Source organism: Gorilla gorilla, chromosome 5, assembly GCF_029281585.2.
Source record: "Gorilla gorilla gorilla isolate KB3781 chromosome 5, NHGRI_mGorGor1-v2.1_pri, whole genome shotgun sequence".
In the NCBI taxonomy this organism is placed as follows: domain Eukaryota; kingdom Metazoa; phylum Chordata; class Mammalia; order Primates; family Hominidae; genus Gorilla; species Gorilla gorilla.
The window spans coordinates 64,671,752-64,689,058 of record NC_073229.2 but is presented as its reverse complement, the minus strand read 5'-3'; the positions used below and the strand labels follow the sequence as shown (position 1 = coordinate 64,689,058).

The 17,307-nt window shown below is 41.8% G+C and overlaps 1 protein-coding gene across 5 annotated transcripts in view; it reads left to right on the top strand.

The window, feature by feature from the left end:
• ADGRF5 (adhesion G protein-coupled receptor F5) overlaps nt 1–17,307 on the top strand; it is a 102,413-nt gene that overhangs the window by 52,890 nt on the left and 32,216 nt on the right. For all 5 annotated transcript variants that reach the window (XM_063707648.1, XM_019029718.3, XM_004044144.5 and 2 more), the window contains exons 3-4: nt 1,974–2,028; nt 13,532–13,702. In XM_063707648.1, coding sequence (XP_063563718.1) covers nt 1,974–2,028; nt 13,532–13,702 — 226 coding nt within the window. The remainder of the gene's footprint in view (nt 1–1,973; nt 2,029–13,531; nt 13,703–17,307) is intronic.

The following is a 17,307-nucleotide window of genomic DNA, read 5'->3' as shown; positions in this document are numbered from 1 at the left end:
ATCATCCATCATTCCCCTATTTATTTCTTCAAGAACGTTTATGAACTATCAAGTACACAGTCGCTCCCCATTTCCTACTGACTTTAATACATTCCTCAACCAGTACCTCCTAAGGGCATCAGCGAGGGGAACAGGTAAACCTTACATGGAGTGGTAAATTGCGGACATCTGATCTTTTCCTAAAAATGTAACTTAGTAAGAGGAGGGAGACCAGCCAAGGGAACTGTTCACTGGAAAGGAGGAGGGAATAGGAAGAGGTTATACAGACACCGAGAGAAACGGCTCTGGGTAAAGAGAGACCCGCTCCCTGAGACAAAGCCAGTTTCCCAGGACTCTGCTGATAAGATGATGCAGTGCCTGCGTGGACAAGTGCAGACTCTGGAGCTGGCTGGGTTTGAATCCTGCTCTGCCTTTAAAGTCTGTGTGATCCTGGGCAAGTTACTGGACCTCTCTGTGCCTGTGCTTTCTTATTAGTGAAATGTGGATAATAACAGCATCTACCCTTGTCTTGGCACAGGGTGTTAAATACTTCTTAGGAAGTATTATGTTTGTCATTGTGATGATGTGAGATAACTAGAAAATAGTGGTAGACAACCCTGACGGCAGAATGAGCTCTGCCCCAGGTGGCGGTCATGGATGCGTGGAGTTCAGGGTAAAGCACAGATCTCTGTGGGCAGGGGTTATCTGGGAGACTTCAGAGAGATGGGGCTTTTCTATTGAGTGTGAAAGGAGTTTGGAGTGGAAAATACATCACAGGAAAACCTGTAGGCAGGCAGGGATCAGCTAGGAAATCCTTGTCAGGTCAAGGTATGGGGTAGGCTCTGTTACCAGCTGCAGAGCTGGTGGTGATCCCATGAGTGAAACTGATCAATGCCTATTCTTTAACAAAAAAGCTATAGGATGAAGGAGATGAACTTCACGGAAATGCACCAGGTGGCAGGTGCAGCGTGATGCCCCCAGAACATCTTGATGCCCCCTCCCTGAATAGCATTTACCATGTAACCAAAATTACTTTCACGGCCTTACATTTATTAATCATTTTGTCCTCGCATCAATGTTCTGAGATAAGCTATATTCATCCCCATTCTATAGGTAAGAACTGAGGCACAGAAAGATTAAGTGATTTGCCCAAGGTCATACAGACATTTTATGATGGAGCTAGGATTTGAACTCAATGTCTGCAGAGTCCTTACTTTTAGTCACCACACTGTATAATAATAGCTAAAATGTATTGAGAACTTACTATATGCCATACTGTAGTTTGCTTAGTTCTCATAACAAACCTATGAAGTTGATATTGTTATTATTCCCATTGTATAGGAAAAAAAAAACCCTGAAGCTCAGCAAGGATAAGTAACTTCCCCAAAGTCACAAAGCCACAGAGTAAGTGGCACAGTCTTGTACCCAGGCAGTCTGACTCTAGAGCAGGCTTTCTTAGTTCCTGCTACAGAAACCAGCAATAGAACCATCCGGGAGAAAAAGGATCAGATGTAGAAAAAATAATTTCTAAGCACACACAATGGTTAAAGAGCCCTAATACAGCAGGAAGATTGGGGTTAGGACAGGGTGAGTGTTGAGAAGGAGGTCATGAGACTTGTCTGGAAGGTCACTGGGATGACTCAGTTCAAGTCAGGCAGAGAGTACAAGTTTAGAACATTATAATAATTTATATTTTTTGACAGGATTCAAACTGCAGGAACTCTGAGAAAGTCAGATATGATGATTTCTTCTGTTCCTGGTCAAGAGACTGGTCTAAAAAAAAATGAATTCCTAGGTCACACTACAGTAACAGCTCCACTTTGTCTTCCAAACCATTTCATTGCTATGTGCCCAGCATCCACGGGACACATGGTGCTAACCCAAAGTCTGCAGCCTTAAGTTCAGCTCCAACATTTAGGGGTATCTAAGTGGGGAGCCACAGTGAAAAGACTTCTCTAAGGTTAATTGACAACTTTCTCAAATATTCTTTTCAGAGTCTTCATGAACATGAACCAGCTGGTGAAGAGGCACTGAGGCAAAAACGAGCCGGTATGTAAACTCTTGCTTGGCAATCCCTTTTATAAGTTGACTCAAATGATATGTGTTGCAACTTTTTAAAACATTGTAGTCTACATAATTCAGCCTCCAATCACATCAGGGTGATATAGTGCAGTGTGATTTCCAAAAATAATTACTAGGAAACTCCATTCTCTACCAAATGACAGTAACTGGACCATAACAACACGTAGGAACCCCCCTTCCCTCCCCATTGCCATCACTGCTCCTCACATTCCTAGGATTTTTCTGTGGCTCTCTCCTCAGCTGCCCTCCCGCACCACCAAATGGCCTACTTCTCTGCCCACCATCCAGAAGCCTTTCTTTTTGCCTTTAAAAAAAAAAACAAAAAAAAAACAAAACTTCTTTTACTTAGGACTTTATCCTGTGAAGCAATCTAACCACGAGGCTCAAGTCCTCCTCCTCTGTTTCCCACTCCAACTTTCCCACTCACTTCTAAAGCAGTGATCTGGAAAATACAAGACTCAGCCCTTTGGAGGGTTAGGGGTAGGTGAAGAGCTGCAAATTCTGAAACACCAACCCTCAAATCCCATCCTGAGTGGACCCTGCACAGGTGTCAGGTCAGGGCCGCAGGCTGGGTATTCCCAGGACCTGGTGCTCCCACTCCCAGCATAGAAGCCCTTCAAAAGCACAAATCGGATCCTGTCATTTGCCCCCATAGAACTCTTCATGGGCTCCCTTGGCCTTGGAACTAAAAGCCAATCCTCTGCTCGTGACTCACCAGGCCTTCCGTGCCTTTCGCACCTGATCTCCTTCTGTTCCCTTTCACGTCATCAACACCCTGCCCATCATCCCCCTTTGTTTATCTGGGAGACCCCCACTGAAGCCTCAAGTCTTATGAACTCTTGCCCTGTTAGGCCCTCCATCCATTCCCCAGATCATCAGAGACTGCTTTTCCTGGGTTCCCGTTCCCCTTGATACATTTCCATTCACAACATTTGTCCCAAAGCACTGTAATTATTTTACCTCCTCTTTACCACCCCCAGCAGAGGAGAGCTCACTTGCGTTCTCCTCATCTCTGTAGCCTGGCATCAAGCTCAGTTTCTTTCTCAACCAGTGAGCGAATAGATGAAGCACTTGCACGTTCACATTACAGCACCTTTCTGAATTCCTATTGGAAAACGTCTGCTGGCTGAGTGGCTGTACCAACTATCTAGAAGAAAAATTTTTCACCCTATCACATTAGGATGGAATCATTTTTTCAGCCATGTGTGACTTGATCTAGTGAGTCTAAAAGAGACAGTAGGCTGCCAAAGAGGGCAGGCTTACCCTAAGATCAGAGTGGAGGCATCTGTTCAAGCCTTTCACGGTGCAGTGGCCAGACTCAACTGTTGTCCAGCGCTTGAAATGAGAATTTGACCACATTCTATTAAGCTCTTAAAATACTAATTGGAAGATCATACCACTGTTGGTTTTCCCTCTCTCCCTTTCTCTTCCCTTTCTTTTCTTTTCCGTTTCAGCCTTCGTTTTCTTAGCCCTGTGGGATCCCATGCTCCCTTTCTCCCTCCTTCCCCAAAGTGGCCTATGGCACAGTCTATACGTTCTGTGCTCTAAAACAGGTATCATTACCTCTACCCCATCCCGACAACCCTTTAAACTTTTCTGCACTCTATGACAGGAACAAAGACAGAGATGTGCTCATTTGGTATTTTGAAAGACTTTGGCTTTTTAAAATCAAACTACTGGCCAGTGAGTTACAGCTCCAGGTTTCTGCCAAATTCTTCTAAGGCTCAGGCTGCTGGCTTCCTCAGGAGCAGTGGGTGACTACAGCTATAAAAGGAATGTCTTCCTGCACTTCTGAGCCAGGCTGTTTATGACCCGTGGTGACAACGTGAGGGGGTAGCCCTTGGGGAGGAAACCATTTCTACATCTAAGGATTTGACATTCCAAAGTTTTTCCAGGTGTGCTTTCATTAAAAACAATCATGACAATGTTAAATCAACATGAAAAGATGTTTTCCATTTATTATACATGGTCCTCTGTGTTCTTGGGCCTCTAGAGTCATTTGGGAAGTGTTAATGAATCAACCCATCATCTGCACAAGATGGATTGGCCTTGGTACTTTTACAAAATCGCTGAAGTAAGAAATGGCCACAGAAAAACCTAGGTACTAGGCCCCAGATATCCAGAATGTAAGTTGCAATTAAGAACACGACTCAGCGTGGTGGCTCACGCCTGTAATCCCAGCACTTTGGGAGGCCAAGGTGGGCAGATCACGAGGTCAGGAGTTCGAGACCAGTCTGACAAAACTGGTGAAACTACGTCTCTACTAAAAATAGTAGTATTCCCAGCTACTCAGGAGGCTGAGGCAGGAGAATCGCTTGAACCCGGGAGGCGGAGGTTGCAGTGAGCTGAGATCGCACCGCTGCACTCCAGCCTGGGCGACACAGCGAGACTCCATCTCAAAGAAAAAAAAAAGAACACGACTCTCCAGGAAAATGATGAAAGGAAGCAACAGAAAATGTTACCTTCAGCAGGATGCCACATGGAGGTGTCTGTGTTCTGCTTGGTGGGTGTGTTAGTTAAGTGAGGTGTTAGAACTGGGCTCTGATTTTCAGAGTGCTATTCCCTTTGACATACACATACCTCTTCCTTTCTGAAGTCTGGATGCCAGAAGGATACAAAGGTTCTAAGAGAAAAACAATTAGGTCAGGATTTTTTTTTTTTTTTGAGTCACTGGACAAAATCTTTAGCATTTGGAATAGAATCATCTTTAAAGATAAGATCAATACTTATATTTATTCTCAGCACACCATGAATTTCTACCCATGTGACTGGTCAGTTACATAACCTAACTGGCCCCTTGAATTTGTGTGTGTGTGTGTGTGTATATGCATGCATATGTATGTGTATATGTGTATACATGTATATGAGTGTGTGTGTGTGTATACTGTTGTCCTTCCCTTGGTATCCATGGGGGATTGGTTCCAGGAACCCCTCAGATACCAAAATGTGCATACGCTGAAGTCCCTGATATTAAATTGTGTCAATTTGCATATAACCTATGTACATCCTTGAATATGTTTTAGATTATCTCTAGATTATTTGTAATACCTAGTACAATGTAAATGCTATGTCAATAGTTGTTGTACTGTACTTTTTAAGTCATAGTGACAAGAAAAAAAGGCTGTACACGTTCTGTATAGACAAAAATTTAAAAATATTTTCCATCTGAGATTGGTTGAATCCATGGATGCAGAACCCCACAGATACAGAGGGCTGACTGTATTATATTACATATATATATATGTATCACATATGTATGTCACATTTACACACACACACACACACATATATCTCACACATATTACCTTATAGGGTTGTTAGGAAGATTAAATAAGGTTATGTTAATATTACTTTTAAAATGTTAGTTGGATTATCTGGTGTTTATTTTTCTTTTAATAGTTTTTTAAAGAAATTTAAACAAAGAAAATCGATTTATTTATAAAATAGTGTTGCATTTGAAAGGGCCTGATCTACCTCCAGTCCAGAGAAGGTATTCTGTACCACTTGAAGGCAGGGGCCCAGATGCTGTGATATAGGAGTTAGCATTTTAGGAAAACTCTTTCAAAATTCTCTCAGGAAAAAGAAGCCTGCATGAAACCTAGAGGCGAGAAAAAGCATGGAGCTGCCTGTTAGGACAATGAGTGGCTGTAAGGGAGCAGAGAGAAATAAGAATGGGGGAAAGATCCCGAGTCATGTCACGATTCCATGGATTCCAGTGGATTCTGGATCAGCTGAGCGGCTGCCACAGACAGGTGACTGATGAACTCACTTAAGTGAAAAGTATCCCCATGGTTATGGCTAAATAAATTACATGAAGAAATTAGTGCCTGGGAGACCAGCCAGGAGGCTCGGCAGTCTAGACATGCGACTCTGCCATGGAGTAAGATAGGAAAGAAGCACAGGAAATGCTCGCCAAAGACATTTTGAAAAACACAGCAAAAGGTCTTGGACAGATGCGACTTGGGGATGAAGGACAGCAATAATCCCTGTGACTCTTCAGGAGTGCACAAACCTAGGAGATGGTGCTTTGGGGAGGTCACAGGTAGAGACCAGAGTTGGAAGGAGAAGCTTGTTTTGGAGGTTTGCAGACACAAACTCCAAATTTAGTCTTATGGGGACTCTTCATGGGGGAATGAAAGTGGATGTTTCTTATTGGTTAGCAGTAACACAAATATCAACTGGCCAAGTTCTCCACTCCAGGTTTCTGACAGAAGGGGCGTGTCTTGGAGACTGGTGCTGAAGAGCCCCAGTTGATTATTCTCCGGCTTTAAAGGAATAACTGATGAGAGGCAAAACAGCCAGAGAGGGGCATTCAGGATGTCCAAACCCTGCACTGGATGCGCTCACATTTTCACATCTGTTTAGTCAGAGTAAGGTTCCTCCCAGATTGGGTCTCTCGCTGCTAGCACGGAAATCCTGCCCTTTCTGCAGGCCTAGCAACCTGGGTGTGCTGGCCCTTTTAGATCTGGGTCCAGGAAATGCCGTGCACTTCCCAGGTTGAGGAACAGACTTTTGGGTTTTCATGACTGCAGTCTTTCTGATGATGACATGTAGCCCTGAGTGCTCTGAGCCGGCAGTGGTGGTGGTGGAGTGAGATAGAAGACCTGGTGCTTTCAGGCTGGTGTGTGGAGTTGGTTTTAAGCTTGACATTTAATGTTGGGAGTGTTTTGCTTTTTTAAAATTTTTCTGATTAATGTTTTTCTTTTTTGTTTGTTTGTTTAACTATACCAAAGGTGAAGCCTGATAGGGATAATGTTAGCGTTTCTTGTTTTTGAGACAGAGTCTCGCTCTGTCACCCAGGCTGGAGTGCAGTGGTGTGATCTCGGCTCACTGCAACCTCCGCCTCCCAGGTTCAAGCAACTCTCCTGCCTCAGCCTCCCAAGTAGCTGAGATTACAGGTGCATGCCACCACACCCAGCTAATTTTTTGTATTTTCAGTAGAAACAGGGTTTCACTGTGTTGGCCAGGATGGTCTCCATCTCCTGACCTCGTGATCTGCCCACCTTGGCCTCCTAAAGAGCTGGTATTACAGGCGTGAGCCTCCGCACTGGCCCTTAATGTTAGCATTTCTTGACCTATCAGCACACATCTGCATAAAATATAATCATTATATTTATGATAATCAGAATTACTATTTTACTGGCAACTATATGCCAGACACTTTGTTAGGGGTTTTCATGTAGGATTCCAGCTCTTTAACAATAATCCTGCAGAGAAAATACTACCTTTCATTTACAGATAAGCAAAGTGTGGCTCACAGAGTTAAATGACCTGCCCAGGTCAGAAGGCATTCCTCCCCCATTCTCTCTGGCTCCAAAGTCCGTGCTTATAGCTATGAGTTATAGTTTTTAACATGTGTTCCTGGTTGGCTCATGAAGTCTCATTTCATGGCTCTTGGAACAGCTTTGTAGCGTAAGGAAGACTGGTATATCTGCCTTCATCTTACTAGGTAAGATGGGGCTAACTTTGATGATTTGGGTATATGGCTAGCTAGTGGAATGAATTCTCTTCCCTAGACTTCACAGTCTGCTGTTTGATGACACAGTGCTGCCCACTTTCTCCTCCATCTACACCTGCCAGGTAGCCCATAGCCTTGGGTTCTGATGATTTTCTTCTTTGTGAACAAATCTTTCTGAAACCTGAAGAGAGAATAAGATCCCTTCACAGCATCTGCAGAGCAATCACACAGTAGTAGACAGACAATGCTGCCAAATTGCCACTTTCTAGAATATGTCAAGAAACAAGCCAAATAGTAGGTATCTTTTGATATTTACTTGCTAAGACCAACAGGGAGAAACAGGAGAGCCAAACCATCAATGGTAAAATTGCATTGGCCCCTTTAGTCAAGAGGAAGCCAAACCAACCAATCTCTTTTCTCCCGGGTGAAGTTAGCAGGCAAGAAGTTAATTTACCCACCTACTTAAGCTCTGGCTCTGACAAACCATAGTTCCCATTAGTGTTTCCAGGCAAAAGTAGAATTGTTTGCTTAAACAGCTGTGATTAAGACCCAAATACCTTGGTTGCAGTTTGTGGCCAACTTTCCAGAAATGTCCCTGTAAGATAAGTGCTGTGTGGCTGGCAGTGATTTATGGGAAAGGAGAGGGGAAATCCTGGTTGTCTTGTGCCTCCTGGGCCTGCTGATAGGCCTCTGTCTGTGACACTGATGACACCTGGAATTGGCTACCTTCCACATAGGGCATCAGCGAGCCAGAAAAATCCAGACAAACAATGCCAGGGGCAAAGAAAACACATTAAACTATCAGGATTCAGACATCCTGAGGAGCAGAAGAGGATGAGAGTGCATCCAAAACACACACACAGAAGTTGAGGAACTGTCCTCTTGCCTGCTGGTCCCTGGTAGTCTGGGGAAGGACAAGGAATGTTACTTTACAGGCTCTGAAGTCCTCAGGTTGAGCGGGACAGGTAGGTTTGGCAGTTCTAAGTCTAAACTCTGGGCCTTCTGAGGGAGTGAGGTGAGAGAGCCTCTGACCCCACTGCTATGTGGGTCACACTGATCACTGAGCATCTAAGCTGCTCCTTAGGTGCTGATCCTGTCACCTCGGTGCATTACAGGGGAAGAAGGCTCAGCCACAGCCTCTGTGTTCTGTTTGCCTATAGGACCACGATACTGTTCCAGGCTTCAGACGAGAAGAAATGACCCAATTTCAAGTGCATACTGGGGGATTGAGGGCATCTTCTTGCTATTCCTCAAGCAAGCCAAGAGGGTTGCTATCTCAGGGCTTTAACACCTGTTTACTCTTCCTAGAGTGACATTATCCAGATAGCTTCCTGGTTCACCCCTTACTTCATTTGAGTCTCTGCTCAAACTTTATTGCTTGAGAAAGGTCTTTTGTAACCATTCTACAAAAAAAAAACCCAAAAAAACCAAAAAACAAAAAACAAAAAAAAATCCCTGTTGTCCCCATCACTCTGTTTCCTTGCCTTCCTTTATTAAATTAAAATGTAAACTTATCTTTTGCCTCCAGTATAATGATGAAAGATCCTCAAAGACAGGGCTTTGCTCCTTTTATTCACCCTGTGTCTCCAGCTCATAGTGCAGTGCCTAGAAAACAGGCATTCAATAAATAGTAAAATTACAGGTAAATCATTAAATCAAGGAAGAAACAAATGAGCGGAGCAAGGCTTAATATCAAAATACATGAGTGTCAATGACAATGGGTCACAATGCATTTTTCCTGAATGTGAACTTTTTCTTTTTTTTTCTGAGATGGAGTCTAGCTCTGTCTCCCAGGCCGGAGTAGAGTGGCGCGATCTCGGCTCACTGCAACCTCCACCTCCAGGGTTCATGTGATTCTCCTGCCTCAGCCTCCCAGGTAGCTGGGATTACAGGTGCCTGCCATCACACCCAGCTAATTTTTGTATTTTTAGTAGAGATGGCGTTTCACTGTGTTGGCCAGGCAGGTCTCGAACTCCTGACCTTGTGATCCACCCGCCTCAGCCTCCCAAAGTGCTGGGATTATAAGCGTGAGCCACCATGCCCGGCCCTGAATGTGAATTTTTAAGATATTTATTATGTTGAATAAAATTAAACAAAGGCTTACATAATTCTTTGATTTATTATTAATCATTTTGCCTTTGAACTTGATTTTATTTTAGAATTTACTTTAGGAATTGTATATCAAGTTCTAAAGACACATTTAACAATAATAACTCATATTTTTAATAGTACTTTAAAGTTTACAAAGTGGTCCCATTTACTTTGGTTCATGTGGGCTGAGCTCCAAAATCTGTCTCTCTCTCTCTCTCTGTGCACGCGCGCGTGTGTGTGTGTGTGTGTGTATTTGTGTATTCCCTAGGTGTATATAATCCTCAGTTAAGTTTGGGGATCACTGGAGTAGATGATTTCCAAGAGCAAGCCAACAGCCTGCTAAATTACAGTGGTGTTTTTGAGCCTGTTTCAAATAATTGAGTATTTTCAAGGAGAAGGCATTTCCTTCTCTATTCGAGGTTCCCCATCCATATCAGTTTCTACAGAGGTGACGCTCAGGCTGAGGGTGATTCTGAAACTCTTTTTAGAAGCTGTTGGAGAACATAAAAGGTAAAGGAAAGAGGTCCTTAGAGGCTGGGTGCTCACATTAACAGCTGCAGGAATGCTATAGACTGAAACTTGCTAAGGTCACAAGAGCCTTTCCTCTTAGTTCTTGATGCTTTGGCTCGGCTCCTTGTAAAATCTGAGCAGAACTGCCTTGGTTTCAATGGGGAGTGATAACATCCGTGAATCACCATGTGCTTTCTAGGCACACACTTGTTCTTCAGTTGTGACTGAAAAGAGCACCGGGCCAGACATGACCCTCAGGCAGGCATTGATATTTTGTGGGATCAGATCCTGGGATTCAGCAAAGCCAGTAATGAAGTGGATATGATATGAATTTGTTACTGACCTCACCCATCCAAAAGGCAGCTACCATCCAGGAAATCCTGTTTATATTTATGGGAGGATAGTAGACTGGCATGGCAAAGAGGATCCTGGAGGTAGTGAACCCTCTGGAGGATATAAACGTTGCTGCATTACTTTTCAGGAAAAAGAATGTGCGCTAAGGCAGAACTTGTAAATATTATGCAGCCTTTCTCCTCGTAAATATTCCCAGTGGACAACATAATGTGTCCATAGTTAGAATCACATAAAATAAGATTAACCATTCTTCCAGGAAGCTTGTTTTCATCACAGAACCACTGGAGAATCAGAAAGTCAACAGGAAATTTTAGGCAATGCCATACTATCATCACAGGCTGAGTTTCCACATTCTTATAAAAGTCACTTTATTCTATTTGTCAAGTACATTTTTATAAAGAAGAAGTATACCTTAATATTCATTCTTAATTTTAGGAAAATCTGCGATGGACCTTTTTTATAGGCTGAGTTAATTGCGGAAGCTGAATGATGCCAGGATGAAATAATTATCAACAAGGTTGATGGGTAAATCCAAAGACCTAAGACAAACAGTTTTCCAAGCTAAATGAACAAATATTACAGCTTTCTGAAACAAACATTCAACAATTAGAGTTTCCCAGGATAAACTTACTCTATTTTAGTATTTCACACCAAGAGTCCTTGGAATATTTAAATCTTGCAATATTATGGGAAAATTTTTTGCCCTTTTAACATAGAATTTTAACTTTATGGTATAATAAACTTCATCTTTTCAGATAGAATGTAAATTTTAAAGTAATCATTTTATAAGTATTCACTAATTTTTTCCTTATTTTTTTCCTTTTTTTTTTTGAGATGGAGTGTCTCTCTTGTCTCCCAGGCTGGAGTGCAGTGGCGCGATATCAGCTCACTGCAACCTCTGCCTCCTGGATTCAAGCGATTCTTCTGCCTCAGCCTCCTGAGTAGCTGGGATTACAGGCACACACCACCATGCCCGGCTAATTTTTGTACTTTTAGTAGAGACGGGTTTTCACCATGTTGGCCAGGCTGGTCTCGAACTCCTGACCTCAGGTGATCCGCCCGCCTCGGCCTCCCAAAGTGCTGGGATTACAGGCGTGAGCTATGGCGCCCGCCCTACTTTTTTCCTTATTTAACTGACAAGATAAAATGTTTTCAATGACTGGGCACAGTAGCTTATGACTATAATCTCAGCACTTTGGGAGGCCGAGGCAGGCAGATCGCTTGAGCCCAAGAGTTCAAAACAAGTCTGGGCAACATGGCGAAACCCCATCTGTACAAAAAGTACAGAAATTAGCTGGGCGTGATGGTGTGAGCTTGTGGTCCCAGCTACTCGGGAGGCTGAAGCCAGAGAATCACTTGGGCCCAGGAGGTGGAGGTCACAGTGAGCCAAGATCGTGCCACTACACTCCAGCCTGGGCGACAGAGAGAGGCCCTGTCCAGAAAAAAGAAAAATATTCTCAATCTATCTGTGTAAAACGTTCTTATTCCTTGAAGTTTCTTTATTAAGTATTAACTGTGCCCATGGCTTCGGTTATATATTCTAGCCAAGATTAGGTCAAAGATCGGGTCAGTGACAGAGAGGTGAATTTGTGACTTGACTCAGAGAGTTTCAGGTTTAACAAGAATTGATTGGTCGCATATTTATAATGTGGTGAGCTCTTTGCCAGATGGAGTAAGTAAGGCTAAGAGAAGTGAAAGAAACATGAAAGAAACAGTTCCTGCTCTTGGGAAGCTTAAAACTAGTGGCCCAGACATGATGTGCTATAGAAAACTATGTATATATATACACACACACACATATATATTATATATAGTGTTTATATATAATATATAATGTTTGTACAGACTATATATATATAGACTAGACTAGACAGTCTATATATAGTCTATATATGTATATATAGTAGTCAATATAGACTACTATAGTCAAGGTGGATCTGTTCCTCAACACACACCTACATCAGGCAGGCTAGACTATGTATATATATACACACACACACATATATATATATATAGTCTCTATATAAACATAGAGTAGACTATATATAGTCTCTCTATATATAAACATAGACTATATATAGCATACTATATATAGCATGCTATATATAGACTTTATATAGTATATATACTATATAAAGACTATAGTCTTTATACTTTATGTAGTATATATACTATAAAAAGACTATATAGTCTCTATACATAGACTGTATATAGACTACTCTATCTAGACTACTGTATATAGACTATATATACTATATTACTATACTATATACATACTGTACTATATATACTATATAGTATATATAGTAGTCTATATATATAATTCTATATATAGACTGTAAATACTATATATACTCTATATATTTTATATATATATATATGTATACACATACACACACATACACATATATATTAGCCTGCCTGATGTAGCTGAGTGTTGGGGAACAGATCCATCTGGATCTGTTAACCACCAGCCAGTTAACCACCTGGAGACAATTTGGAAAAACAATGAAGAGCTGAAAATCTCTTTTATTTTACTTTCCAATTTGCCAAACTTTTGTTGAGCACCTATCATGTTCTGAACACTGGAGATACAGAGGAAGAGCAAAGAATATATGCTCTTTCCATAGGCTAAGGGCAAAGAGAATTAACTGGGTGACTTTCCCCAGATGTCTTCAAGCCATGCATGGTTCAGCCCTTAGAGTATGCATCTATCGACTGATGCATACTGCAGATGAAACACTGACTCACTCCTTTGAGTCCTGACTGTGAAATATTTTGCTCGAACAGTTCCCAGACCCTCCCTGCTATTCTCTCTGCTTCCGCTCTTGCCTCATTACAGTCCATACTTCACACAGCAGTGCTTGGCCTTGGACACCAAGGTGGTGAGTAAATAAACCTTCTTTTTCTCTAAAGATTTCATTAGGAATTCCTAAGGGTTGATAGACCAACCATTCACATGTACCTGTCATTACCTTTAACTGCTGAAATATCCATCATGATCTTACTCCATCTCCCATGGTAAGTTCTCTCAGCCTTCATGTGCTTTCATTGCAGTTGCCACAAAAAGTCCTACAGCTGAAGAATACACTGTTAATATTGAGATCAGTTTTGAAAATGCATCCTTCCTGGATCCTATCAAAGCCTACTTGAACAGCCTCAGTTTTCCAATTCATGGGAATAACACTGACCAAATTGCCGACATTTTGAGCATAAATGTGACAACAGGTGAGTAAGAGACCCATTGCTTCAGAATAAGTGATTGGATGTCTTGAGAAAGACTGTCTGAGCTCCTGACTATCAGAGCAATCTTTTACTTATTAGGCAAGTGAAATGACTCACCGAGACTGATGTGTGATTCTGTGACTTCACAGCCTTCCTGAATGAAGCCTCTATCAGTAAACTCTGCAGCCAGAGGTTTCTTATTTTAAATGGTGACCAAAGGTTTGCTTGGTGGTTTGTATGATGCTTGTCATAAAGTGATCCCAAGATATGGCCAGGTCCTTCATGATAAACTACTGGGTCCTCTTCCCTGTGTCCTCCTCCCTTGGTATATCAATGGACATAGCAAGGACTGGTTCAAGATATTAGTAAGTACCAGATACACTTCTCTTTGGCATTATAGGTCAGGAAATAGGAAACAGGTACATGCCTGCATCAGAAGCAAGGCATTAAGTAGAACCTCTTAGGCCGTGGATTGGACTTTCTGGTTGAAAACTCTTTTCCAAGGTCATGCTAACTTCCCTGTGTCTCCAGAGACCATCACCCAAGACTTGGTATACAGTAGAAGTTGTGAGATAAGGCTTCCAGTTATCTGATAACAGGGAATTGTTTTTTAAATTGGAAAGCACTAATAGATGTTGGGTTTTATTATTCTAAAATGAAGGCAAGAAAAAATTCTTGTTTTTGAAATTCTTCTTGAATTCGCATATTTCAAATAGTCCATCCCAATGTCGGTACATGCATTTTAATTTTTGATTCTTAATATATGCTACTCGAAGTCATAGCTCCCTTATCACTCCTTTTGGATGCCATTTCTCACTGATTTCTACAATTAGCACTAATTTCCTTGAGTTAGTGGTTTTCCAGTTGGATGCCAATGTGCATTATGAGTCCTTCAGGAGCAGTGAACTTCTGCTGTGTTTCCCGCTGTTTATCCATAGAACATCTCACCAAACTCGGGTACTTTGGAAAATACATAGGAAACCCTATGTTTTTTCCAACCAGCACAGATCTTTTGCCTTTAGAATAAATTATTGGATAGATTTTAGTCAATTTTGCTTCCCAAATTTTTTAACAGAAACCTTTTGGTATCTCTGTAGGTGCTAGTAAGTGAATCCAGTAAACAAAACAGACCAAGTATCAAAAATAGTTTTTTGTTGAACAACTTGTGATTATAGACAGTTGAACTTTAGTTGTGAGTTTATCTTACATATATTCAATATAAACATACTAACAAACTCTCTCTGATTTTTTTCTACTAGCAATGGGATGACTTCAAGAGGCTTCACCATCTTAAAAATTTGGGTTAACAAGCTTCTCAATTAAAATGCAATTGACCTTGGAAAGTTTAATTTATCCTTCCAGAAAGACTGGTCATTCACACATAGAGGGGGTGAATCTTTTCTGATAGTGAACTATGAAACAGGTTTGACAAAAGTGGATACTTCAATGTGGCAGAGAAAGCCTCAGGCTCACGGACCTCAGGACCAGCAGGGAACAGCTAAGAGGAGTTGGCCTAAAAGAGGAAGTGAATGGGATGGGTGGGCAATGAAGGTTAGGCCTACTGACCACGGCACTAATGTCTAAGCATCCAAACTTTCACCATCTTCCTTTTTCCATCCTTCCCTCGCCTCATTCTTCCAACAGCCTACCTTATGATCCTTTTTTAGTAATGGCAAATGAAACTGAGGATATTTAAAACCGGACACAGTGAGTAAAGCACCGAACAATACCTAGGATATGTCATGTGGTCTGGAAGTGGTAACTGTTTCCATTCTCCTAAGGCATGTTTGCATTTTATGTTGGACTCAAAAGTTCTTCAACTACTCCTCCCATAATGCTCCCTTACAAAACGGAAGACAATAACAAAATTGCTTTAGCACTGGAATTTCGTGTCAGTAAGAGAGATTTCAACAAGTGGGATCCTGTTGGCTATCCTCAAATTACCTCTAGCGGGCACTCAGCTTCTTTGTTAGCTCCAGTTTCTTCTATTTCTAATTCCCCTGCCCCACTGCCACCCGCTGCTGGGACACAGGCTGCATCAGTGCCCAAGGAATTAACTCAAACGTGTTGTCCCTCCTATTTCAGAAACAACTATTTGATAACTTCCCTTTGGATAGTCACTCTGTGGGACTTTGCCTGGCTACCCATCTGCAGAACAAGCAGCTCCCAAAGATGTGACTTTGGTCCAGCTTTGGAAATTGATTCAAAGCACTCTGATTTCAGAACATTTCTTACTGTCTCCAATGAGAGCAGAGTTCATGTAGGCTGTTCACACCTGACTTGATATGTAAAAGACACAAATTTACTTGCACTCTACATTTGTTATCTATTGGTGCACAACAGAGTCTAAAACCTAGCATCATAAAATAACAAACATTTATTATCTGAGAGTTTTTTAAATCATTGTATTTATATTTGTTAAGAATTAAGATGTAGAAGGTGGAAGTATTGATGAGTGTTGGTACTAACAGTTATATAAAAATAAACTTCTATATACGTATAAACTTATTTGCCTTATAAACTATATCTACAATAGTCTACAAATAGAGGTATGCTCTAACATACATCCTGCAGCATTTAACATGCAGAAAGGAAGCATTGGTCCTTTTTGCTCACTCTGGGAGATGAAAATGCACTAAAGCCGTGAAAGTCACTCATTGCAATGCCAAGGTTGACCCTTCTTTTTATGTAGTACATAGGCCCAGAGATGAACCAGCCCCAGGCCAGAGGGTCTCACTTTAATTTGAGAATGCTTATTCTTCCTCACTGGGGCTTCCATCAAGACGAGGCCTCTTGTTTTTCTCTGCGAGTGCGGGATGTAAAAGGACACTTTTTTCTTTTTGTCTTTGTGTCCTAAGTAGGGTTTTTATGATAATGGAAAAAAAAAAGTTTAGTTCTCTTATTAGAAGATAGACTCAGTTTTTGAGGGTCAGAAATCTTAGAGCAGCTTAGCTGGGTGGTTCTGGCTCAGGGTCTCTTGTAAGTTTATAAATAATCTACCAACCAGTGCTGTCATCATATGAAAGCACAACTGGCATATGAAAAAAAATTCTGTTTTTTCTTTCTTCCTTTCTTTCTTTTCTTTCTTTCTTTTTCTTTTCTTTTTTTTTTTTTTGAGACAGGGTCTCACTTTGTTGCCCAGGCTGGAGTGCAGTGGTTGCAACCTCAACTCACTGCAACCTCTTCCTCCCAGGCTCAAGCAGTCCTCCCACCTCAGCCTCCTGAGTAGCTGGCACACACCACCATGCCCAACTAATGTTTTTGTATTGTTTGTAGGATAGGGTTTTGCTATGTTGCCCAGGCTGGTCTCAAACTCCTGGGCTCAAGTGATCCGACTGCCTTGGCCTCCCAAGTGCTGGGATTATAGGAGTGAGCCACTGTGCCTGGCCTGTAAAATTTATTTCTAAGCTCACTCATGTGGTTGTTGGCAGCCTCCCGTTCCTCACTAGCTATTGGCTGTAGACCTCAGTTCCTTGCCATGTGGACCTCTCCATGGTGTGTCTTCATGCCATGGCAGTCAACTTCCCCCAGAGTGAGGGGAAAAAGAGAAAGAGAGAGAGCAACCAAGAGGAAAACTATAGTGTTTTTAATAACCTAATCTCAGAAGT